Source organism: Cygnus atratus, chromosome 8, assembly GCF_013377495.2.
Source record: "Cygnus atratus isolate AKBS03 ecotype Queensland, Australia chromosome 8, CAtr_DNAZoo_HiC_assembly, whole genome shotgun sequence".
Taxonomy (NCBI): Eukaryota; Metazoa; Chordata; class Aves; order Anseriformes; family Anatidae; genus Cygnus; species Cygnus atratus.
The window spans coordinates 3,108,862-3,134,098 of NC_066369.1; the positions used below are offsets into that span (position 1 = coordinate 3,108,862).

The window sequence follows — 25,237 nt, forward strand, 5'->3', positions numbered from 1 at the left end:
GAGGGCCCTTGGCTCTCGCGGGAGCTCGGCCGGCGCCGCCCGAGCCGATGAAGTTTATTTGTAAAACAGCGCAAAAACGGCAGGACCAGGAAGGGTTCTGCGGGGTCTGTCGCCGCTGTTGGCGAGTGTGCGAGTGACGTCTGTCCGCCCGGGGCCGCTCCTGCCCCGGCTCCTCTCAGCCTCGGCAGCCGCCGCCGCGGTCCCGCCCGTGAGTATGGCGGCCACGGGGCCCGGCGGCAGTGGGCGAGCAGGGAGAGTGACGGGGTGACAGAGTGACAGAGTGACAGGGCGACGGGATGACAGGTGTCAGGCGTGCCCCTCCCGGGGGCGGCTCGGGGCCGGGAGCTGCTCCGGGGTGCTGCTGCCGCCGGCCGGGGGAGGGCTGAAGGCTTCCTGCCGCCCTCCTCCTCTTCCCCTTTCGCCCCATCCCCGCTCTCCCCGGGGCTGCGGAAGATGTAAGCGGCACCGGCGGCGTGAGGCGCTCCCGAGCGGCCGCCTGCTTCCCGGGCCGCCGCTGACGGGTTGGCTTCGTGTGTGTGTTCCTCCCGGCAGGGCGAGCCTCCCCCGGGCCGCAGCGAGCCACCCGCCGCCGGAGGAGCGGCAGGCAGCCGGCAGCAGCCATGCCGAGCGGTAAGGAGACGCGGCTGCTGTACCTCAACGAGATGGAGAAGCTGGACAAGACCCTCTTCAGGCTGGAGCAAGGTGGGTCGGGGTCGGCTGAGGGCAGCTCGCCAGCAGCTCTCCGCCTTCCTCGGGCAGAGAGAGGGAGGGGGGTCAGCCTGTGGTCGTGGTTGGGGGGCTGTTGGTTTGGTTTTATTTTTCCCGTTCTTTTAATATGAAACAATTTCTGGTACGGTTGCTTCCACTGTGGAGCTCTGAGGGCTCCGGTCATGGTTCACAAAACTCGAGAAATGAAGAGCAGCTGGGAGCTGTTAGTCTTCGTGTGAGGCATTTTTTACAGTCTGTGCAGGACAGAGCTTCTCTCTGTGTAACCGTGCCATGCTAACCTAAAAAAGTCCTCTTAAGTCAAACTCTGAAGTATTAATCTGCAACATGTTATGTAACACCCCATCTTTAATAAAATAGCTTTGAAATATAACGATGACACTAACTTCTTGGGAAGTCTGAGGTAACATTTCAGAATGCAGGGTCCCCAGCTCTTCCTAAATCTTCTTATCGTGCCTGTCAGATTTCTTATAGCTGTGCTATATTGGTATTGTGCCTGCATAGTAATAAGAACTTGATATTGTTTCTCTTTGAAAGTGTTCTTAAGTCTGTTTGCCAAAAAAAAAAAAACAAAACCTAGAACTGGGCCGCTATTATGCTGGTCATTAAATTCAGGCTAAAATTAAAGCCACTCTATTTAGAAATCATTTTTAACAATGCAGCAATATTTATTGCTCATAAATCTTTTTTGTTTTTTATTACTTGGTGTTGTTGACCCAGGAAGCTGATGTCAAAGTGGTTTAGTAGAGGAGCAAGATTTTGTTTCATGAGAATAAAAATTCTCTTCAAGTATATTGATTTCAAAATTTTCTAGCAATGTAATCTAGAAAAATGCCATTAGTGAATAAGTGCAGAGTTGACCCTAACCTCCATTACTAACTCTTCCTCCCAGTTCTGTAAATTTTATTGGAAGGAGTTGGACAGAAGTGCGTGGCTATCAGACATTCAAAATGTCTCTGCTGATGGCAGTCTCTGAGAGGGCATAGCTAATTTTGAGCGCAGCATTCTTGATATCAGTATAACTGTTACAGGAAATAAGATATCGATGGCATATATCCCTGTGCTCTAATTTTAGTAATCACTGTAATAAAATGTCAGGACATTACTGTTGAGAGTGTAGTTAACCTTTCAGAAGTGATTTTTTTAATGTAAGGATTTTTTTTTTAATCAAATGAGCTTCATTTTACCTGGCAGACATTCAGATGCTAAAACCACTATTGTACCTGAAGTTTTTGGGGTAGTTGTGATTATGTTAATAAGAGAAGCTGTAAGCTTGGTGAGACTTTCGTTTAAATGTACTCAGACATTGAGATCTGATTAATATCAGATCAGAGTTGCTGGGGTTCTATTTCATGAGCAAGCATGAGTGTTATGTTGTTGTTTGTTCATGTGGTTTTTTTCCTCCAATTCAAGATGCTAGAACTTGCCACTGTTCAATTTTTTTTAGACTTTATAATTAATTATGGGTGTATTAATAATTTTGTCTCTGTACAAATATTTGGGTTTCTTTTGCTTAAAATTCTAATTATGTAGACTATTAGGACTAGTAGCTGTGTTACTACAGTCAGCTGCATGACTAGTGTGTAACTTAGTAAAAGCCATTGTGCAAGCACTTAGACCTCTTTCAGTCATTTGAAGGGGCTCTGTAATTAGCCAGGTACCTGATGGAGGCTCTCATACCTGCAAGCAAAAACATATTCTGAAGCCTCTTGACAACACTGATTTCTTCATATCCAGCTTAGCAAACTACAGTATAATTTTAGGTCCAAATATTTTTAACTTAATTGTATTCTCTCTGTCATGGGTATCTTTAGTCTGAGTACTGCTCTTTCTGATGTGTGTGTGAGCTGCAGCACGTATACAAAGCTCCCCTTGACTTGCTGAGCTCTCAGTTTAACAGTCTGTACCCTGTAGATTACACACAAGTATACGTCATTTTGCACTTGAAAGCATAAGGAATTTAGGATTAAGTGAACTTTAAATGGAGAATGGATTTGAATGGATTTGAAATATTTTGTTTTCAAATTTGTTCCTTTTTTTTTTCTAGATATTTTCATGGATCAGCTTAATATATAGACTTGGTAAATTTAAGATTTACCTTTTAGATTTTTTAACAATACTACATATAACAAAATCTGCATAAAAATATGTGTAGTCTAATGACCATGATCTTCTGCTGTATTTTGTTTCCTAGACTTTTTATATATCAAAGCAGAACAAATTGGAAAGGTACCATATAAGTAAAGGGAAAAAGACTTATGTGAAGTATGCAAGGAAAAAGGTTTGGAAAGTAGGGAGAAAAGATGACCATTTGGCAAAAGGTCTTGGTAGATATATTGGTATATTTTCTTCTTAACATAATACCAGATTATAATTTTTTATTACAGAGTAGAAATAGATAGTACTCCTGATGAGATGTCTGTGTTTTTGTTTTTTTTTCCTTGAGGGTTTGAACTACAGTTCCGATTGGGCCCAACTCTTCAAGGAAAGCATGTTACCGTGTGCACTAATTATCCAGCTTCTGGAGAATTATTTGATCGCCACAAGTTCAGGACATTATCATGGCACAATCCCACAGGAAAAGAAGATGACTCTGACAAATATTGCAAGTTAGATCTCCAAATTTCTGGGTCATATCAATACTATTTCAGTCTTGGGTAAGTGAAGCACTATACTTACAGCCAAATGCAGTCTGCTCCCTTAGTTTATTTTTAAACTGAAGAAATCACTTTTAAGAAGAAAAACATAATTTTCCCCTGCATTTTTCAAATGCAAAAATTGAATCTATCGAAATCTGCTAGTGAAAGACAACAGTTTTTGTGGCTAAGACTTTCTGCAAAGTCATCTGCAGAATATACAGAACAATGATCAATTTTCTGTGTGTGTTGGAAAGGCAAGACATTTTTACAAGATTTCAAAATCATCAGTATTCTAAATATCCAAGTGAGTAAGATGTGTTTTCTTCATTGCCCTGGGATGGTGTTTCCTGTCTTTCTAGCATAGAGGTTCTGTCATTTTTTATTTCATGTACTTTACTTCCTCCTTTGCTTCAACAGAAGAGAATGACTGTAATGGCCTAGTATTCTGAGCTCCTGGAAGATAGGGGCTGCTGGCTAAATTCCCTCAGGCTTAGGGCATTTAGCTCAGGTCTCTTTCTCAGGATAGTGGTCCAAATAGAGGTCTTTGTGTAAAAGGTGGGCACTTGTTTTCTTTGTTTCCATCTGTATTCTTAAAGGAGGAACCAGGGTAACAAAGGTATCACTTTTGCAGAGTTTAAAGCTCTGTAACCTAATTGTATTCTTGTAAGCAAGTGGCATTAACTGAAGTAGAGAGATGGTGTCTAGTAGATGAGTATCTCTTCAGTGTTTCCTGTTAGGTTCCCTGCAGTCCTTTCTCTCACCAACCCCCCTAACCAGTCTATTAAGGCACTGTATTTTTGAAATAGCTGTGCTTGTTGGATTCTGCTTCTGTAACTGACTAGTACAATGTGCATTTACTATACCAATGTAAATCAATTTCTCCTAGAAATGAGAAAAGTGGTGGAGGTTACATAGTTGTGGATCCTATTTTGCGTGTTGGAGCTGATAATCATGTGTTACCTTTGGATTGCATTACACTCCAGACGTTCCTCGCTAAGTGTCTGGGACCATTTCATGAATGGGAAGATAGGCTTAAAGTGGCAAAAGAAACAGGTAATGCCGATATGCATATTAAAGGATATACACTTTTTTTTTAATCTTGTGATGAGAAAACAAAGTTGCACTGAAGAGCTTCAGTAGAAACAGTTCATTTGCCCTTTAGTTTGTAAATAAAATATTTTCCACTAGATTAAATTTAATTAACAGATTAAGTCAGTCAAATGATTTAGATATTTGCAGAAGTGCAAAAATTCTGAATTTCCCGATAATAGGAAGTTACTTTTGTCGTGTTGATTTCAGGTAAATACAGGAGTTTGTAGAAATGACAGGATGATTTTTAAAGCTTATATTAGGCAGAATTTTAAGGGGAAGATTAAGCTGAATTTACAGTGGATATTCTGGACACTAGGTTTAGATATGTGGTATACATGTAATTTATGCTTCTGTCAATCAACTTTTTTTGACTGAAATTTTATTTTCTTATTAAATAAATGGTTTATTATTACATAGGTTACAACATGATTCATTTTACACCACTGCAGAAGCTTGGACTGTCTAGATCATGTTATTCCCTGGCTGATCAGTTAGAAGTAAATCCTGAATTTTCAAGCCATAATAAAAAATGCACTTGGAGTGATATAGGAGCTCTTGTGGAAAAAATGAAGAATGAATGGAATGTGCTTTGCATCACAGATGTAGTCTACAATCATACTGGTATGATTTCTGTGTGAACAATCAAATTGGTCCTATATTTCATCATCTCCTTTAACTTCTCCCCCTCTAACACATCTTTAAGTAGTGTTTTTAAGCAGCTTAGTTTTTCTGTTTTTGAATCTCTCAAGTCTAGGAGAGTTCTTTTTACAATTACAACAGATACATCTCCATAACAGGTGTAAAATAATTTTGTATTGTAACTTGAGTGAATAGAGCCCTTCACAAAGATGAATTAATAAACTGTGTATGCATCTCTATTTTTCATAATATCATGCTTATTTTTAAGATCTGTGGTGTGCAGCGCTCACATAAATGAATGGAATCTGCATAATTAATGTATTTGGTGAACATAAACTGACTACTTTCTTGTTAAACAGGGTCATTTTTATTGCTGCTCAAATTCGGTTCTAACATGCAGATAACAAACTGAATAGGGACAAGAGGCTAGGATTAAGCAATGGAGGAAATGTTACAGCTCTGTGTGTGTTGGTGGGAAGTAGGGGGGGTTGTTCTGTTTTTGTGTTGTTTTTTTTTTAAGCATAGATGTGCCAAAGCACTGAAGGTTTTTCATCTAATTGCAGTTCATAGCTAAAGGTATGTGTTCTGTACAGAGGGACAGTGGGCTTTTTTCAGTATGACTGATAAAGTTTAAATGATAACACTTCAATATTCATAAGCTTGATTATTTAGATAATGATGATATTTTGATTATACTGTAATCCTGAAGATCACAATAATTAGTATACATATGGCAGAGAAAACAACAAATGGCTGTGTATGTTCAAGTCACAGTCCTCTGAGATTTAAAAAACAAAACCACCACCAACAAAAATGGTTACATAGATATCTATGAATTACAAGAGTTATTTGCTTTTGTTCTTTGGTGTTGACTGTTGTCAAACATTCCTGTCCAATCAATCTGCAAAGTAATATGGGCCCAGTTGTTTGCCCTATCTGTTTGTTAAAATGTTACTCTCCTAAGTGTAGTTATTGACCATATGTCTTAGGGAAGTTGGCTTTTCAACATTCTCAGCAGATAAAAAGTTCTTGCACTTTACCAACTAAAAGTCCATTTCTTTTATCATATGTTCTTGAGATCCCGTCACCTTTTTACAGTATATATTTGCATGCTACCAAGGAAAATGTTTTTACGGACAGAAATATCTAAGTCTAATTATTATACTCCAGAATATAAGGAAAAAAGTCACATTGATATTTGGCTATGTTTGCAGAAGGACTTTATTTGGTTATATTAAGAGCTCAAATTCATTTTCAAGGGATGGATGAGTAAACTATTTTTTACATTATATCATGGTGAAAGGATGTTTATAAGCATCTTCAAATGACCATTATTCTGACTTAAGTCATTAATCAAGCTGTATTTGATGGCTTTGTCTGCTTTCAAACTTGCAATAAGAATGCTGGATTTTTTTTCCCTTTCGGTTGTTCATTATCAAAACTCTTGATTTGCAACTGGCTACAGACTTTGTTAAAAGCCAAACTTAGCATAAGCAGAAATGCCTATAAATGATAAATGTCTGCTTAAGTCATGGTGTTGCATGTGGAGGTAGATATTTTATGGGCTTTTGTAATAAGAAAATTTATTAAATGTTTTTTTTCAGTTTTTTTTGTGTACAGCTTGATAAGATGGAAATTGGACTATTTTTCGCATTTTAATTGAACAGAAATTTCTAATTTAAAACCAGTTAATTCCTGCATATTAGGATGATTTAATTATAAGATATATTTCACAGACTCATTTGAATGTAAAAGATGTGAAATGCATAGTCAGTTATTTTGAGTGGATTATGGATACTGGCGCATGTTTATTAATTCCACAGCATATCTGCATTAAAAACCTAAAGCACTGTGTTGTCTCACACTAAATCCTCTAACGCTGGTAACACTAACAGCTCATGACCCCTCAGCTTACAGAAGTCATTATCATTATAGTTTCTTCTTTCTAGCTGAGACCACTGTATAAAATGGCAATGCTCCCCCACCATTCCTGCTATAAAGTCAGACAGCTCAATTTAAATGTGAGGTGGTTAAGCTGAAGTGTTGTTTTTTCTTAATTGTTTTTGTTTGTTAGTTTTGTTTTTTTACACACTGGAAAGGAGCAGAGAAAGCTTGTATAGTAGAGAAGGGTGGGAATCAGTTTTTGATATTAACATCTCTGTTAGTTTCTAACAAAAGCCAGCATCTGTGGTCTGATGTTAAACATAACGTTGATGTATGCATTAAACTTAAACATAGATGCATCTTTGGCATGTTAGTAGGAGTATCATAGATAGACTTGCAAACCCCGCCTGGTAACTTGGTACATGTTCACTTTTGGGGCTGCCATTCCCTTCACAAGGGATACAGATAGTAAGTCATGGTTCTTACTGCAAGAATACATTTAAATAAAAAAGAGAGAGAGAGAGAGAGAGAAAGGAAAGCGATCTGGTTGGCCTAGAATGGCCTTTAACAACCTGAGTTTATTACTGCTATATGCAACTTTAAAATAAGTAAAGTGCTTTTTAGTTGTTTATGACATTTAAACCATGAAGTTCTTAACTTCCACAAATGGTTTGACCTTATAAACATGGAATTTTGCTGTAGTCATAATGGACTTTAGATATGCAGGAGGGTGTTTAGAAGAGCTATTCATACTATAGAGTGAGAGATCACACTATTTTCTTTACCTTTCATTTTTTAGTTTGAACTTCGAACTAAGCAGACTTGTTTTTTAGTTGTTAGTTGTTCTGCTATAATTTTGGGCATCGTATTTACTATTTCACTGTTTCCAGTATAATAACTTGTTATATTTTTTCTCTTCTGTTAGATGTTACTTTATTTTTCTCTGTTTTTCTAAATGTTAAGATGTGTTCTGTGAAGAACTATTTCTAAAAAAGCTTGTAAAACCTAAGCAGCAGATTTTTTCTTATGCTTTTTTGTATGTGAAGTTTTTCAATTGTTACATTCAAAAGAATATATGGAAATTATTTTCAGTTAAATTGTGTGTTTGGGACAGTTCTGAAAATGGAAAGAAATTAACTACTCAAGTCTTTTTTTTGTTATTTTTCCAGAATTAAAGTTCTCATTGCGTTATATGTATTTACTCATACCATTGTATGCACGTTATTGTCTGTATTAGAATATCATACCCATTTTCAATTAAAGGCTCTTCATATTTGAGTTCATACCTAATATTCTGCACCTATTATCGTCTGGCGCTTGTTGATTCTACAGGGTTAGTTCAGAAAATAGACACATCAGTTAGTGTTAGTGAACATGTTAGTGTTCAGTTTGTATGCACCAGAAGGTGTGCTCATCTTCCCACGTGACCTTCAGTGGCACCCCTTCCCACCACTGTGCTTTTCATCATTTACACAAGTGTCAGAGCTAATCCATTCTTAAATGTCCATTTTACTACATTTTTTGCTAATTGTTTCTTGGAGTGCATGTGAGTGCTCCTGGTGTCTTGTTCTCTGTGTGTGTAGCATCTGATAGGGTTAAGAATAAAAATATATATAACACCTTAGGCCATCAATAATTTTGGTTTGGGATGTATGTTTTGTTTTTAATACACACAGGGGGTTTACACATCCATTATTTCATTTACTTCCAGCAACACAAATGTGTTTTTTTCCTGAAGCGTTTTAGGACTGGTGGTACTATTATATATTTTTATGTAACTAACAAAAATTTTCTCTGCAATTGACTGCACTGCAAAATAAATAGCTATCAGTGATGCACAGATCTGCATAAGACATTATTTCCTATTAGCATGGAAAACTTCAGTTGAAATGTGAACTGCTTAAACATGACATAGTACCTTAGCTTCCTGGTGTTAAGATTTTTGTGTAAAACAATTAAGTATTCAGCTTGTGTACTTTTTTTTCCCCCCCCCCGCCTTTCTTGAATAAGCTACTAACAGTGAGTGGCTCAGGATGCATCCAGAATGTGGCTATAACCTTGTGAATTCTCCTCACCTGAAGCCAGCTTGGGTCTTAGATAGAGCTCTGTGGCACTTGACCTGTATGGTGGCTGATGGAAAGTGTATTGATAAAGGGGTCCCTCCGGTGATTGAAAATGATCATCACCTGAATGTAAGTAAATGAGAATTAAGTATATGGCAATGAACATTGTAAATGGCTGAATAAACCTTGAACAGTTCTAAGGTTGTGGAAATGCACAGAATATATACTTTGCAGATATATTTATTGAAATAATCCCTCATTTCACTATTTTTTTCCGAACAAAGCACTTATCTTTTTTTGTGTGTTTATATTAATCATGAACATTAACTAACACAATTTTTATTTTTACAGTGTGTCCGTAAAATAATTTGGGAAGAGATATATCCAAAAATTAAACTGTGGGAATTTTTCCAAGTGGATGTTAATAAAGCTGTGGAACAATTTAAAACCCTTCTAACTCAAGGTAAAGAAAGAGTGTGTTGCTGGAACAGGTGGATTCTTTATGTATAATTCAATAAACCTTATAGGTAAACTTAAAAAAAATAGCTGGAAAATAAAAATAATCCAATTTTTGGGGAGGTATGAAAAATCTACCATGCTGATAAGAGCATGCAAGAATGTTCTGAGGAATGGTAAAGCATTTGAAGACTGTGCTTCATAGTCTGGGAAATAAATAACAAAAATTCTTTTTTTTTGTTTTTGCCAGGATTCAACATTGTAACTGAGCACAGATGTTTTTGAGTAGCCAGCTGTCAGATCTTAAATATTTTTTTCCTTTGCGCCACTCTATAACCTTTGGTCTACCCATATCTTACTTATGCTCAAACTGTAAAAGTTGTGTGTCTTTTAAATGTAATTTCTATTTTCACTTTGTGAATAGTTTTCTATTTTGTCCTCAGGCAAAATGAGCACTAAATCTGATCCAAATCAACATCTTCAAATAGTTCAGGACCCTGATTATAGACGATTTGGCTGTACTGTAGATATGAATATAGCATTGGCAACATTCATACCGCACAGGTATTGTAATATTAATCAGAAGTTAAAATGCAAGTGAAGTTAAATTTACAAAACCAAATAAATATTTTTTTCAGAGATAGGAAAAATCTTTTTTTTTAATTCATTTTAATTATGTGTTTTAAAACTAAATTATTTCAATTGTTCTCTGCTTTGTATCTTCTTGCTAAGCAATGGACCAGGAGCAATAGAAGAATGTTGTAACTGGTTTCGCAAGAGGATTGAGGAACTGAATGCTGAGCAACACAGACAGATTAATCACCATCAAGAGCAGGTCTTATAACTTCTGTGTTTTAATGTTGAATTGCTTTAAATTGCAAATATATTCAGGCATTCTAATAATGCATAATTTAATTACTTCTAGGCAGTCAATTGTCTTGCGGGGACTGTGGTTTATGAGCGACTGTCTGGTCATGGTCCTAAACTGGGTCCTATTAGTAGAAAATATCCTTTAGTTACCAGGTATTGTTTTTTTGTTGTTGTTGTTGAAAACTATTAGTCTATCCAGGGAAAGTGAGTTCAAAGTTAATTAAAATAAACATAAGTGCAACTATATTTTCTTTCCCATAGATAAATGCCACTTTATCAATGAGATGACTTTTTTAAAGCAACAATAATAACTCTTTATTAAATAAATGTGACTTAAGGCAGCTTGAAATAATACTCAGAGCACAATGAAGCCTTACATAGTGCTAATTTCTCTTGTGGATGGAACAGGAGTGGAACTAGGAAAGTCTGATGTATTTGATGCCATTAATGTATCTGAAGGGTTGAGGCTTTAGTCTTACACTACCAGCTGGCACCAAGGTAGTGGCAGCACCTGTCCTTTCTCCTTCAAAACATGATACAAAATAGAAAACTCACCATCATTTATAGTCTGACAGCTGCCTTCTTGTATCTTTTGTCTACAAGTCAGTTCATAGCAAATATTTTAATTTCTAAGACAATGAATTTTGGTTTATTTCTCTTTTTTGAATTATTTGTTAATTCCATAGGTATTTTACTTATCCATTCAAAGACCTGACTGTGGAGGAGGAAGAAGCTATGATACATCACCCAGAAAAAGCTTGCTATTTCATGGCCCATAATGGATGGGTTATGGGTGATGATCCTCTTAGAAACTTTGCAGAACCAGGTTTGTAAAAGAAATTTGAATCATTTTGTAAATGTTTTGATATTATAGCCAAAGCAAATATTACTTTATTTAGTCTAATTTTCCCATATATATTCCTATGAAGTTGAAAAAGCAGAATAGCAGGCAGATACTCACTTTATAGCACTTCTATTTCCCATTCAGCATACAGAAGGTCAGTTGTAAAAACTGGAATTTGAGATACAGCATCACAAGGTATGAGAGGGAAATTATCAGCTTTCTGTCAGTGAAAGGGAGACATCCCGCCTCCCCTACTTCTGTCATTGTTGCTTACCTTGCACTGTTTCAACACCACTACTAGTTGGCATTTTCATAAGGCATCAGAAAACTAGTACGATAAAAAGATTAATGGTATTTTGCTGCATTAGTGAGCAAAACCTGGCTTCTTGAAAAGTCCAGTGTGTGCATGTCAGGCAGTGGAAAGATGGGCACCTGAGATGATGTTGAGATCGGACAGGGAAAGAGACAGTAGAGAGGGACTCTCTGCTCTCCTCTCAGCATCAGCATTGAAGAAGTAGGTCACCCCAGCTACATGTGGAGCTGCACCATGGTGAAGTCTCTCTCAGCATAACTGTAGGTCGAAACATGTTGAAAATTGCATTGATATGCTATTGTAAAATTGCTGGTAGTCATTAACAGAAAAGCTATATAATTAATTTTTGAATTAGCTGACAGATAATCTCTTTGTGTTTTGGGAATGAGAGTGTGTGCTTTCTTCAAAACCCTCAAATATATTTGAACTTGAATAAAGATTACCTATCCAATCCAATTTTTTGTTAGATTCTTTTCAGGGCAGAAGGAATGGGTTGAGAGTTTTCAAAGTAATAGTCAAATATTACAGAGTTACTCTCTGAGGTTTAATTCTTTTTTTTCAATTTGTCTTAGTACTTAAAAAAAAAATAAATAAAATTTTTTTTTGGGGGGGGCAGAATGAGATTAGATAGTATTTTATGCTATGTCAAGCTTCAGTTCCAGTTGAGGACAAAGCTGTCTTTCTCCACTGAGACCAAACTGATCTATTTTTCTATTCTTTGTAACCTGTATTCTGCATCAGAATAGAAAGGCCCATTCTTATGCTCACAGAGGGGAAGGGTTGCTAATGACTGAGCTGAATATATTGATGTTAGTGTTAAAACCTAACTGCTAACAGTGATCTGCTTCTCCCTGAAGGTAGACATCTAAGTTTGCTCTAGGTATTTGTCGGCCCTGCATTAGGGACACCTTCACTATGTGATTCATAACACTTGTGTATGCAGGCATGGTCAAGAAAATTAATCCACTTAAGTATGTGGATTGCTTGTGAAGGTAAGATAGGGTGTGAATTTGCCATGCAGTAAAATATTACATTCTAACTATTCTGAGGACAGTACTGATATCCAGTAAAAACAAGGCTGGCAAGTCTTGTTTTCCAACTTGCTTTGTAAACTGAATCAAACAAAGGCCAGTTTAATTGTAATTAAAAACATCCATCCAAGAGTTTTGCTGAGTCTGCTTTAGAAGCTAATCTGTTTGGTAATTCAGAGTGATATGTGTTGGCAAATGCCTTATGTTTGCAAAATAATCTGCAGACATTTCAATGCCTTGTTGTTGTTGTATTTCCCCTTCACATAGAGAAAGTTAAAAATATTTCATAGGTGCTTTTGTTGAGTTGCCTGGGCACATTTTTTCATTCCTTAGGTCACTGATTTTAGTTACTTTATCTAAATTCCATTACTGAGTTTTCTCTCTTAATTGGTCTGTGGCTTTTTGAATGCTGTGTAATTGTGTTCCACATTTGTAGTCTCAGCTGGAATATTGTGTGCCATAAAGCAGCATGAAAAGATGGTATGGAAAGGCACAAGTATAGTAACTGGAAAAACAAATGCAACTGGTTCTACCTTAGTAGCAGCATAGCTACATGGACATAAAAATTTGCTTTCTTTGGATGTGCACTATTCATATTTCCTTGGAGTAGTCTGAAATTATACATCAGTATAAAGTATATAGATTTTGAGTTGATACTGTTATTGTTAGAATTTTTACTCATCATCACAGCATTCTCCTACTCTTAAGAAGTAGAAAACGAATTGCCACATCTTCATTTTGGTCCACATTCTGTTCTATAGCTCTATTGTAGTGATTTTTTTTTTCCCTTACAGGTTCAAATGTTTACTTGAGAAGGGAGCTTATTTGCTGGGGAGACAGTGTGAAACTGCGTTATGGGAACAAACCTGAAGACTGCCCATACCTCTGGGCACATATGAAAAAATACACTGAAATCACTGCCAAATATTTCCATGGCATTCGTCTTGACAACTGTCACTCAACGCCTATTCACGTAGCTGAGGTACGCAAAATTAAACACATTTATGATAAAGCAGTTTCTGACTGTGAAATAAGTTCTGCACTGCTTCTACAAAATCTGTAGAATCTGCATGGCAGAGTGAATGAATTTTCTTGATAAAGGTTTTTGACTGGCAATGTTTAGATATGGTTTCAGCTACTTTGAACAGTTAGCAAAATGGTATAGCTATTGTATGTCTCCATTCTCCATTTCAGCTGAGATCCTGTAGACACTGATGGGCATGGGTAACTTTTCCATCGTGTATCTGTGGACTGAAGTGCAGTCACAGCCAGTATCTAGTATGTCAGTACTAGACTTGGTCATTTCCAAGACCTGGATGGCAAACAAACACTGATACTTTCCTGTATGTTTTGCTGTTGATGAAATAAACAGAAAGTGTTTTACATTCCAGAGTTTAAAAGTTGGTAAAGAACACCTACAAAAAGTTCAGTCAGTCAGGATTATTGCTAACATTTATCACTTATTGTTTCCCAGTCAGTTCCCAGCTGACTACATCCAGAAATTGTACTTAATTAGTAAAATATCTTTATATAGATTTGAGTTCTGCAAAGTCGTAGCTTGGGTACAGAGCTTCCCTAAATCTGTGAAGAGCTCTCTTAAATCAGTTTATGCATCCACACCAAAGCTGTAAGTGACTCTTAAATGCAGCCATTTTCAAAACTTCTGCCATTCTTTCACTTGTTACTATTTTTTGAATGGTAACCTCAAAGGCTTTAACCAAAGTCCTGCAATAATTTCTTATTTTAACAGATATCTCTCTTATCCAACCTTTTGTTCTTGCATTTTGAGTCAAATTTTTGTTTAAAAACCAAGTTAATTAGCTTAAAATCTTCAGAAGATTTTCTAGAATTATTCAGATAATCTACAGATCCCTATAAAATAAAAACATAATTTTATGAATGCTACCTGTTAGTAATAATTTTTATGAACTGCATGTGTTAAGAACTCATCTATGTTTGGTTAAGATTCACATCAATGATTGCATATATGTAGCTGACAATGGATGACTTCCATTAAATATCATTAAATATGTATTATGATCTATAGGAGATGCTAGCAACAGCCAGATCAGTCAGACCTAATCTTTATGTGATAGCTGAACTCTTCACGGGCAGTGAGTACATTGACAATGTTTTTGTCAACCGCCTGGGAATTACCAGCCTGATTAGAGGTACAATAAGCAGTTGAAAGTTATAAAGGATTGTCATGTATGGTTCAGAGTTTTTAATGTGACACTAACATTGGTATGCTTTTTTTCCTTACATATTTACGTTCTTTGCTTATGCAATTATCTTTTCTTTGTGTTGTATTTAATTTCTATGTTGTATCCTAATTCTTGATTTTTGCTTATGTTTGTGTCATCCTCTGTAACTCAACTTTTTTTTTAATTCCTTAATTTTGGCTTTCTATTTGTCCTTGCTGCATGGCATTTTCCTATTGTCAATCCCTGCCTAGCTTTGAAACTTGTCCACTTTTGTGTTTACCTTTCCCTTTTCTGTGGCTTTTTTGGCTGTGCTTTTTGCAGTACATGCTGGACACAGCTAGAAAATTGCGAGCAGATTTGTTTGTAGTGGCTGAGCTGTTCACAGGAAATGAGGAGCTGGACAATATCTTTGTGAATAGGCTGGGCGTTACCTCCTTAATAAGAGGTAGGCTTGCTGTATATGTGGTGTCTTTCCAACCAGAGATTATAGAGGATGTACTTTTTCCAAAGAAATGTTTGCTTCTGGATTATGCACTTTTAGTTTCATACTCAATGTAATAAGAAGCACAGTTCTTGTATTGTGGCTTTCTGATAATCAGCAAAAAATACAGTACTAGCTGTAAATCAAGAAAAAATGTCCTACATTAATTTACAGAAGGTTAAATATTTCACTTGTATTCTAGTGAGAGAAGAAAAAGCTGTAGCACAGCTCTGCTATGCAAGTGCTGCATCGTGTCTGATTTTTGTTGCATGAATTTCTTAAGTCCGCTGGGGAAACCATTGCAGATTTTTGCTTTTTTTTCCTCCCTTCCCTACCTTCCCATATTATAGCAAACAGAATATTTCAAAGTTGGGTATCTACATTGGAGAATCAAGTTGTACTGTGATATTTTTTTTAATGACTGAACACACCAAAATAACAAATGTAAAATGCTGCATTAACATCTCTCTGCATGCTGTACTATATGATAGTTATTCTTATGCAAACACCTATTTTCTTCTTTAGAGGCAATGACAGCTTATAATAGCCATGAGGAGGGAAGGTTAGTTTATCGTTTTGGAGGTGAACCTGTTGGCTCTTTTGTTCAGCCACGTTTGAGACCTCTGATGCCAGCTATTGCTCATGCACTGTTCATGGATATTACACATGATAATGAGTGTCCGATTCAGGTGAGCATTTAAACTGGAAACCAAAGTTTATGTTTAATCTTTTCTAAATTGATGTTTCTGAACCATGGGAGGGCTTGATGCAGACTGGATGCTTTTTTTTTTTTTTTTTTTTCTGTCTGGGTGATATGTAGGAAAAACGTTGTTTCAGATCAAGTTTTTATCCAATGAATAACATTTTATAACAAGTTCCACTGAATTTCAAGGCTTTGTCCTTTAAGGGAAAAGGTATACAAAGCTATTTAATGAGCTTTTTTGCCTTTTTCATTTCAGCTGCTGTAAACAGTTCTGTCTCTTATTGTTCATCCATTCTCCTAAGCTCCTGTTTTACAGGAGAGGATGAGAAAGACAGCGGTGTGAACTGGAGTGGGTTTTTGAGGGGTACTCTTAAGTTGCTTTTGTACTGTATTTGTAGTGATTTTTTTCAGTAAATCTATTATGATCAAGAAAATTATGATCAGCAGTTGTTTCCTCTGTTAAACTGAGTATATCTTACATATGGTGAATTGGGAGGGATGAATTATGGATTTAATTCATTTTCTATTTATTTTTTAACCTAGCACCGATCTGCATATGATGCTCTTCCCAGTGCAATGATTGTTTCCATGGCATGCTGTGCTACAGGAAGCACCAAAGGTTATGATGAACTTGTACCACACCAGGTCTGTGTTTTACAGTTTAATTCCAAAATTACTTGATTCTTGCCCTATGATATATTTTTTAATATTCGGGGGGGGAGGGGAGGGGAGGAGAGGAGTTATTTTGGTTGGTTTTGTGGTGGTGGTGTTGTATTTGATGGTGGGTTTGGTGTTTTTTGTTTTGTTTTTTGGTTACCAAGCAGTTTACTAGCTAGCATTATTTAAGATCATCCGATTTCATTATATAGTTGGAACCTCCAGTTCTTTTTTCAGAGTGGCTGATATTTGCTAAAATCTTAATATCTTTACAGATATCCGTAGTATCTGAAGAGAGATTTTATGCAACATGGAATCCAGCAGCACACCTGACTTCTGGTGAAGTTAATTTCCAAACAGGAATTCTAGCAGGAAGGCTGGCCATAAACAGGCTGCATCAGGAGCTGGGGGCTAAAGGCTTTAATCAGGCAAGATATGAGGGTAACATTGTGATTTTTCTATATTTATAGTCTGAGTGAGCACAGTTGTAATGGTATACCTTTTCTAGGTGTATGTAGATCAAGTTGATGAAGATATAGTGGCAGTGACAAGACATTGCCCTAACACACACCAGTCTGTTGTGGCTGTAAGTAGAACTGCTTTCAGGGATCCGAAGACTTCCTTCTACAGTAAAGAAGTACCTGAAATGTGTATCCCAGGTAATCAGATCTCTTTTCAAGGGAGGACAGGTGTACATAAAAATCAAGTCATTCCAATTCCATATTTTCCAACCTTGAGTGTGTGAAATCAATATGAGAATTTGCAGTATGTAACGTTTCTTATGTATGTACTAACATGTATGCCCCAAAAGTGGTGACACAGTAAGAAACTTGCTTAGGGTTTTCAAAGGCATTCTTATTGAGTACACTTTCTGCTGTAAGTTTGCCATGTACATGTGTTTGTGAAATGGTAAGAACTAGTCAACAGAGGAAGGTGATTAGTTTTACAGGGTAAGGGGAGGAAATTGCTATTTGTAAAGTGTTACTGATTCAAAAAAAAAAAAAAAAAAAGCCAAAATCTCTTTATCTTTGTGGATGTCACTGCTATTTACCTTTCTTATTTACAACTATTTTTTGTGGGTTTAAAATACATTTCAATAAGAAACAACATTGGACTGCAAAAGCTAATATAAACATAGGTGATAATTAATTAAATATACAAGGTATTTACAGCTTAATAGCAGCGAAGAATACATCTTACCTCTGCCGTATTTCTGAAGAGCAGCTTTCCATACTGGCTTTTTGTGTTATCCAGGTCTGTATGTGTGTCTGTGTTTAAGTCAGTCACATTTGTATGTGAAGACCATGCACAAGTGTCTACAGGACTTGTACACCTTAGTTTGTAGATTATTTAGAGAACAGAGGAAATTATTTGAATATTAATATAAGTTTTCACACTCTGAAAATACACTATCTGTATCTGCAGTTTAGAAACTAGTCTAATACAAAATCTCCTAAAAAATAAGAAGGAAACTAACTAGAAACAAACTAACTAGAGCTGATCAGTAAAAAGCAGGCTCTAACTGGTGATTGATTTCATGATTAATTTATTATAAAATAAAAAATTGCAGTTTTAAATACAACCCAGATGATGAATGCGTAATGAATGCTTATGGAATGTTTATAGCACTTACCCACGTGTTTTGTCACCTTGTTATTCTTCAGTTGTACAACTGAGTTGCATTTTACATTGTTATTTCTTTAGTTTTAGGATTTGCTTTACGTTTGCAAAAGAATCTATATTAACAGCTACAACATAATTTGACTTTTCTTAGGGAAAATTGAAGAAGTAGTACTTGAGGCTAGAACTATTGAGAGAAATACTAATCCTTACAAAAAAGATGAACGTTTTATAAATGGATTGCCTAACTTCACAGTGGAACTCAGAGAGCACATTCAGGTAATTAGCCTTATTCACCCATGTTCTGATGTAATATTTTGTCATTTGTGATGTTTTATATTAGAAAATACATTGAATTTCAGTTGCCAATATGTTTTCTCTTCTAAGATTAAAGACAGTAAAATTATAAAGCAAGCTGGAACTGCCATAAAAGGGCCAAATGAATTTGTTCAAGAAATAGAATTTGAAAATTTAACACCAGGAAGTGTAATAGTATTCAGGTACGTCATGATAATTGCCAAATAGCTGTGTTAGTTAAAATAGAATGATAGGATTCTTTGTTTTGAGACTTAAGAAGAGTTATTTTAAGTGCTACATTCCTACAAATTATGCATTTGTATTTCAGAGTTAGTCTTGATCCAAAGGCACAAGAGGCTGTTGGTGTACTCCGTAGTCATCTGATCCAGTTCAGTCCTCATTTTAAATCAGGAAGTCTTCCTGATGATCATTCAGCACCCATATTAAAAACACTATTTTCTTCGTAAGTATTCTTTAGATTTCTGAAGTAGAACTGAGAAAGACACAGTAAGAGCAAAGATCTGTACATTTAAAAGAAGGATTTGTTGCTGTTGTTGTTTCTATAGACAGATTTGGATCGTCAGATTGTTATAAAAATTCTGAGATACTCTTTTTATATGTATAAGACTAAAGAGGGTTAATACTTAAAAAGGTTCCCAGGCTCTTTTGTTCATGTTCAGTGTAACTGCTGCTTAAAGTAGACTTCCTAACATGGAGTGCTTGTCAGTGTTGGGGTATGATTGTTACAGGGTTTGTGCTTAATCTCTTAATATGGTATTTCTAAATAGACTCAGAAACATCTGAGCAGCACTACTCAGAACATATGAAAATTCAGGCTCTTAATTTTCTAGGTTAAGTGGTGAGGGAGTTTTATGTATTTAATTGTTTTAATGCAAGTCTGCAACTAGAATTGTTCGTAAAATCCTCTCTGTATTTCCATGCAAATGTTGTTTTTGGGTTTGTATTTTTTTCATCTTTATTTCAGAATTGCCTCTAAACTAAGTTTGGCAGACCTAAATCAAGTGCTGTATAGGTGTGAGGCAGAAGAACAAGAAGATGGTGGAGGTTGTTACAATATACCAAACTGGTCACCACTGAAGTATGCAGGCCTCCAAGGTAATAGTTTCAACATTACATTTTTCTGTCATGGAAAGGGTAAAATATAGCAGCTCAATCTAGATCATACCTTAGTACTGTTTAATGGCTAGTGCTACTGCTTGGATAAAAAACAGTATGTTGTTTCTGCTTGACCATGCTAATCGGCATTATACTCCAGGAAATCAAATCATCACAACATAATTAAACAAGAATGTCTTTTTTTAATACTGTGGGGGTTGCAAAATTAGTTTCAATATATGTTTTAACGCCAGTGCTCTGTCATTTAAAAAAAAAAAATTAATTTATCAGACACATGAATTCCATCATGCTACTTATTCCGCATTGGGTTTTGTGACTGTCTGGGATGTACTCTAAGGAAACTGCGAGTTGTATCCTAACTCACTGTAGATGAAGAAAAGTATTATAGTTAAAGCCAGTTAATATATCTGTTGCACTGTAGCTTTTCCTCTGGGTAATCATGTGTCCTTTAATACTGAATTGGGTTTGTATCTTCAGGGTTAATGTCAGTAATGGCAGACATTAGACCAAAGAATGATTTGGGCCACCCATTTTGTGATAATTTAAGATCTGGAGATTGGATGATTGATTATGTCAGCAATCGTCTGATTTCACGTGCTGGAGCCTGCTCAGAAGTGAGTAAAAATATATATTTGGTGACTTGGGGATTTCAAATGACTGCTTTGCTTCTTTTTCAATTATTACAATGTTTTTAAGTTCAGTCTGTCTCTAAAGTATTTATTGTCGAGGCAATTTCTTCTAGAAGATTAGACCATTAATATGTTTTTCTTCCCTCTTCTCAATGCTATTTAAGAGTAGGTTGCAAAAGGGAGACGGAAAATATTTAGGGCCTGAAGGGTTCCTTCTGTTTACTACCTTTCACTCAAATGAAAATGAAGTAACCATCTTTTTAAGTGACTACTTTTAAAAGAGGGCCTAAATACCACTGAGGCATACATGATTGTGATACAGTTACGGTAAGATTGCACAGCCAGGCGCTGAGAAAATGGGATTTGCCCCATCCTGGCAGTGTTTAAAGACAGACTGGATGGGGCTTTGAGCAACCTGGTTGAGTGGAAGGGGAGTTGGAACCCCTCATGGTGGGGGGGTTGGAACTAGATGATCCTGAAGGTCCCTTCCAACCCAAACCATTCAATGATTTATGAAGATTCAAGTTTCCTGTCTTATAACTCAGTCCTTTACTTTCCTACAAGGCAATTGCTTTATTCATTTCACAAGAGAAAGACATGATTTGGGTAATCAAGGTGATGAATTTAATAAGAAAGAGTAACATTCTTACTTTGCTTTGGTCCTGAAGCCAAGCGTACTGATATAAAGCAGAAGAAAAGGTAAAGCTGTTGAATGTTGTACTGAAGTAAATGATGGCTCTGACTTCAGTGATGGGAGCTTGATGAAAGCAAGTTAGTCTGATAGTAGCCAGACTCAGTGCTCTTTCAAGGTTGTTGCTTATTTTGTCTGCATATTTTTGTTTTGAGTTCTTAATTTGCAGTGTTTCTTTCTGTTCTGCAGAAAATATGAAGTAGCAATAGCTATATCAAAGTCACGTGAAACTAAATTTTACAATTTCAGTGTTTACATAGGTAATTTTCCCTCTAATTTCTAGGTTAAAAGTATAGCGTTATATGTAATACAATGACATGTACTTCACCATCTATACAGTCTTCTTCTGCAGGTTTTCAATCTTTAGTGGCAGTGACTTTATAGTAGGTTGTCATGTTCTACTTTAACAGTACTGGAAGGAAAGAAAATAAATACTTTCAGGTGTCAACTATTTTGCCATGAAACGAAGATGGTGAAGCTCAAGAATCTTAAGTCACAGACCCAGATCAGCAGCCATTTGCACTAGTGGCCACACATTATTCAGTCTTCGATAATTTTTCACTCCCTTGTCTCAAGCTTCATCTGTTCAGTCTTGTCTTTTTTTAATCAATGAGAAACCTCCTTCCCACACTCACGTCATAGTGACAGCCTCTGAGTTGCATCTTCCCTTTGTTTCTTAGTTTTAAAAACTTGTTTGTGAAAATGTACTATTTGCAAGAAATTTCTTTCCGTAGTTGCTGTTCTTGCCCATTTGTCATTGAACAATATAACATTTTTCCCTACCATTCTTAGAGTTTGGCTGAAGTTTTGGAGCAGGGGGATACAGCAATTCTGCCACAAATATCTAGCACGGAATGCTTCTTGAATATGAATGGTTGCATGGTAGTGGTGATACTAGTAACTGGCAATAACGTCATCTGTGTCATGGACAAGCATAATTTGGGTATATAATATAATCTGTTCAAAATCTGTCATAAATATTTTAACTAGGTGGATCTTAAAAGCACTGGTTTTGAACCCCATTGTTATCAAGTGTTATCAGCTTCTAATAATATTATATTTTAATAGGTTGGTAAATGGTTGAAGGCCATGTTTACCTATTTAAAGAAAATTCCACGTTACCTTATCCCATGTTACTTTGATGCCATATTAGTGGGTGCATACACAACGCTTCTGGACGTGGGATGGCATCAGATGTCTAGGTATGCTTGGCATGTCAGATATGTAAAAATCTGTAAATTGCACCTTTTATGTTTTATCTGTTGGAGAACGTCATTAGAATATTTTCATATTTGTGCTATCGAATGGAAAATGGTGAAATTGGTAGTGAAAATCAATCTTCTAATAGCAGTGGCTTGGAAGTTTGAGAGTTCAGATGTCTGTCCTGGATTTGAATTTATAACTACTGCTGGCATCGTGTAGGGGATGAAACATTAGGCCAGAATTTCCCTGCAATGTTTCAGAAACTTTCTTGCTACAATCTTAGTGAAACTGTAATGCTTCCTTAAAGTTCGGAGGAAAAAGAAAATACCAGATTGTACTTGTTGTTGATGCTTTGTTCAACCTAAATAAAAAACACAGTGCAGTACCAGCCACTAGGAGGAAAATTAACTCTATCCTAGCTGAAATTAGGACAGTTTCTTTTATAAGACCTTTTATAAGACCTTTTTATAAGACCTTTAATTATCCTTCATATCTTTGCTTACTTTGCTTACTTCTGGAAATTGTTTGAACTTCAGTGTCATTTCTTGGAAAGGGAAAGAAGGTTGATTTAATAGAGGCTTTATTCTAGCTATGAGTATTCCAAATCACCATTATTTTGTAAAAATAAAGATGTTAAAATGGGCATAGAATTTGGTATGGATGTGATAGCATGTGGAACATAGTATATTTTATGAATGATTGGAGATGAACTGGTCAAGAATGCAAGTTTCATTGTTTTTAGACAATGTGCTAAATGATTTAATGATTTATTTTTACATGAATATATATATAAATTTATATATATATATAAATGTGTCTTTAAAAATGATGACTAGGTTTTACAAGCTTTTATTTAAAAAAAAATGATAAAATAGTTTTGCTTTCTTATACTTCTGAGGTGTCGGGTCTGTGTGTAGGCATCAAATAAAGTAAACCAATTTCACTATTTTGCCATCTTCCCTAAAAGTATGCAAAGCATAAACACTCCCGTTGGCATTAATACATTAAAAATGTAAGGCTAATTTTGGGCACCTATTTTGGAAGAAAGAGTGATTTACAAAATAAAGTTTAAGTGCAAAATTAATGCACAATACTCAGAATAACTCATTCTGTTAGTCCATCATATCTATTATGCATAATACTTTTCTGTAAATGAAAAATGGTACACTTCATAGGCTGCTATTGCTGAATGCAAAAGGGTATTTTTTGGTTTTTGTTTTGTTTTTTCAATTATGTTGAATTACAGCTTTGTGCAGAACGGATCAACATTTGTTAAACACCTTTCCTTGGGCTCAGTCCAGATGTGTGGGATAGGAAAATACTCATGTTTGCCCGATCTGTCTCCTTCCTTACATGATGTTCCCTATAGACTGAATGAGATTACAAATGAGAAAGAACAGTGTTGTGTTTCTTTGGCAGCTGGTAAGTGAAGATAACATTTAAAAAAAAAAAACAACTCACAAAACAGTTAAATTGCTTTGAAAAACTATTAGTTTTCTCCACTGTGCTTGGGATCTAAATGTCAGCATCCATATGTAAAATATAGGTAGCTTTTTTTCTTCACTTCTCCCCTGTGTTTTAACTTATGTTTAAGATAAAGGTTTGACTGTTTAAAAATATGGCAGTTTCATCTAGCAGTGCTTTTGGGAACAACCATTTTGGTTTTGCTCTTGGAAAAAAAGCTTGTAAATATTTTATTTAGAGACATTTTTAACTCTATCCAATTTTACCCTGCATGGAGATCTACAAGTATGTTCTATTTCTTTCCAAGAGACATAAGATAAATATATACTTCCCATAATAGGTTTTAGTTTGTTTTTAAATGTGAATTTTAGAAGTGAATTGTAATGGAGTCTAAGTGTGGATTTATTGTTTACAAGTTTTCAGAAAAATGTAAGGACCATTAGTGGACCAGAAGAACCTCTGGTCTGGACATGTCCCTGAAAGGGGCAACAATAGCTGCTTAGGAAAGAACATAAACACAGTCAGCAAACAGTATTTATTCCTCCAAATGTTCTGCCAGCATCTGGCAGTCTTTGAACTTGGCACTTTCCTACACCGAAAGTATTATCTTCTGTGTTTAGTGACTTAGAATGGATTTATTTTTCCCTAAGTTGGTCCATTCCTTTTTTGAAACTATAGAAACTTTTAGCATCTACAGGTTCTATGGCCTCTGTCTGGCTGGTTTTTGTTTTGTTTTGTTTCCCCTTTTTTTTTCTGTCTGTCCTTCTCTCATGGAATTTTACTGCTTTTAGTTTCTGGTTTCTTGTAACATTCCATTTGCCTGTTTTAGTGTTGCCTAGAAGCACAGACAAGCACTGTTACCTTAATTTAGTCATAAAGATTAATTATACGAAAGGGCTTCATTTTAAATATTCCCTTCACATAGTTGAGTCTGTGAAATTTTTAACTCTTGAATGGATTGTCATTCTCAAGTTGCTTATTGCCATATTCTATAAAATTAGAGAGGTATGGACGTCATATTTGAACATTAGCAAATGCTTTGAATAAGTAAGTAATAGAAGCTACAATTTAGTTCAAGCAAGCATGCACAACAAACTATTGTTTTGAGCCTTTATTATGGAATTTTTTGTTTGTTAGACTGGAAAGATAATAAATAGAAGAAAAGACAAGAATGGATTTTACTGTTTTAATTATTAAGAATGAGTCTTGCTGTTAAAGCATAAAATTGCGTGTCATAATGTCTGCAGTAAGGTGTAACTCTGTAAGCCGCTAGAAAAGAGAAGTGGGATTCCTTTTATAGTGGCTGAGAGTATTATTAGGCTGAAGAAATTCATAGCTCTCCAGTCATTCCTTTTATGATACCGAGATAGCATGGCTTTCATACATAAACTCTTGCAAACAAAGCATTATGTATATTGTCATACTTCTGGCTTTTTCTTTGTTCCTTTTCTTTCTGTGTTGTTTTTTTTTTTTTTGGGGGGGGGGGGAGGAGGGAGGGAGAGCGGTAGGAGTTGTGCGGTTTTTTTTTGTTATTATTAAAGGGTGACATGACTACATTACAAAGTGCCTTAATCAAAAAAAAAATTAAAAGGGA

The 25,237-nt window shown here is 36.0% G+C and overlaps 1 protein-coding gene across 5 annotated transcripts in view; it reads left to right on the forward strand.

The window, feature by feature from the left end:
- The first annotated feature begins 4 nt into the window (after positions 1-4).
- AGL (amylo-alpha-1, 6-glucosidase, 4-alpha-glucanotransferase) overlaps positions 5-25,237 on the forward strand; it is a 36,856-nt gene continuing 11,623 nt past the window's right edge. The window contains exons 1-24 of one of the 5 annotated variants that reach the window (XM_035537211.2): positions 5-303; positions 553-702; positions 3,173-3,383; positions 4,252-4,418; positions 4,875-5,078; positions 8,991-9,172; positions 9,395-9,506; positions 9,943-10,063; positions 10,232-10,334; positions 10,425-10,522; positions 11,056-11,195; positions 13,352-13,539; positions 14,605-14,728; positions 15,768-15,931; positions 16,489-16,590; positions 16,878-17,030; positions 17,111-17,261; positions 18,377-18,501; positions 18,610-18,722; positions 18,848-18,982; positions 19,505-19,635; positions 20,134-20,270; positions 22,045-22,178; positions 23,426-23,601. In XM_035537211.2, the coding sequence (XP_035393104.1) occupies positions 297-303; positions 553-702; positions 3,173-3,383; positions 4,252-4,418; positions 4,875-5,078; positions 8,991-9,172; positions 9,395-9,506; positions 9,943-10,063; positions 10,232-10,334; positions 10,425-10,522; positions 11,056-11,195; positions 13,352-13,539; positions 14,605-14,728; positions 15,768-15,931; positions 16,489-16,590; positions 16,878-17,030; positions 17,111-17,261; positions 18,377-18,501; positions 18,610-18,722; positions 18,848-18,982; positions 19,505-19,635; positions 20,134-20,270; positions 22,045-22,178; positions 23,426-23,601 (3,328 nt within the window). In that variant the 5' untranslated portion in view covers positions 5-296. Of the gene's footprint in view, positions 456-552; positions 703-3,172; positions 3,384-4,251; positions 4,419-4,874; positions 5,079-8,990; positions 9,173-9,394; positions 9,507-9,942; positions 10,064-10,231; positions 10,335-10,424; positions 10,523-11,055; positions 11,196-13,351; positions 13,540-14,604; positions 14,729-15,082; positions 15,207-15,767; positions 15,932-16,488; positions 16,591-16,877; positions 17,031-17,110; positions 17,262-18,376; positions 18,502-18,609; positions 18,723-18,847; positions 18,983-19,504; positions 19,636-20,133; positions 20,271-22,044; positions 22,179-23,425; positions 23,602-25,237 lie in introns of all 5 variants that reach the window. The other 4 variants (XM_035537212.2, XM_035537214.2, XM_035537213.2 and 1 more) reach the window with 4 other exon arrangements.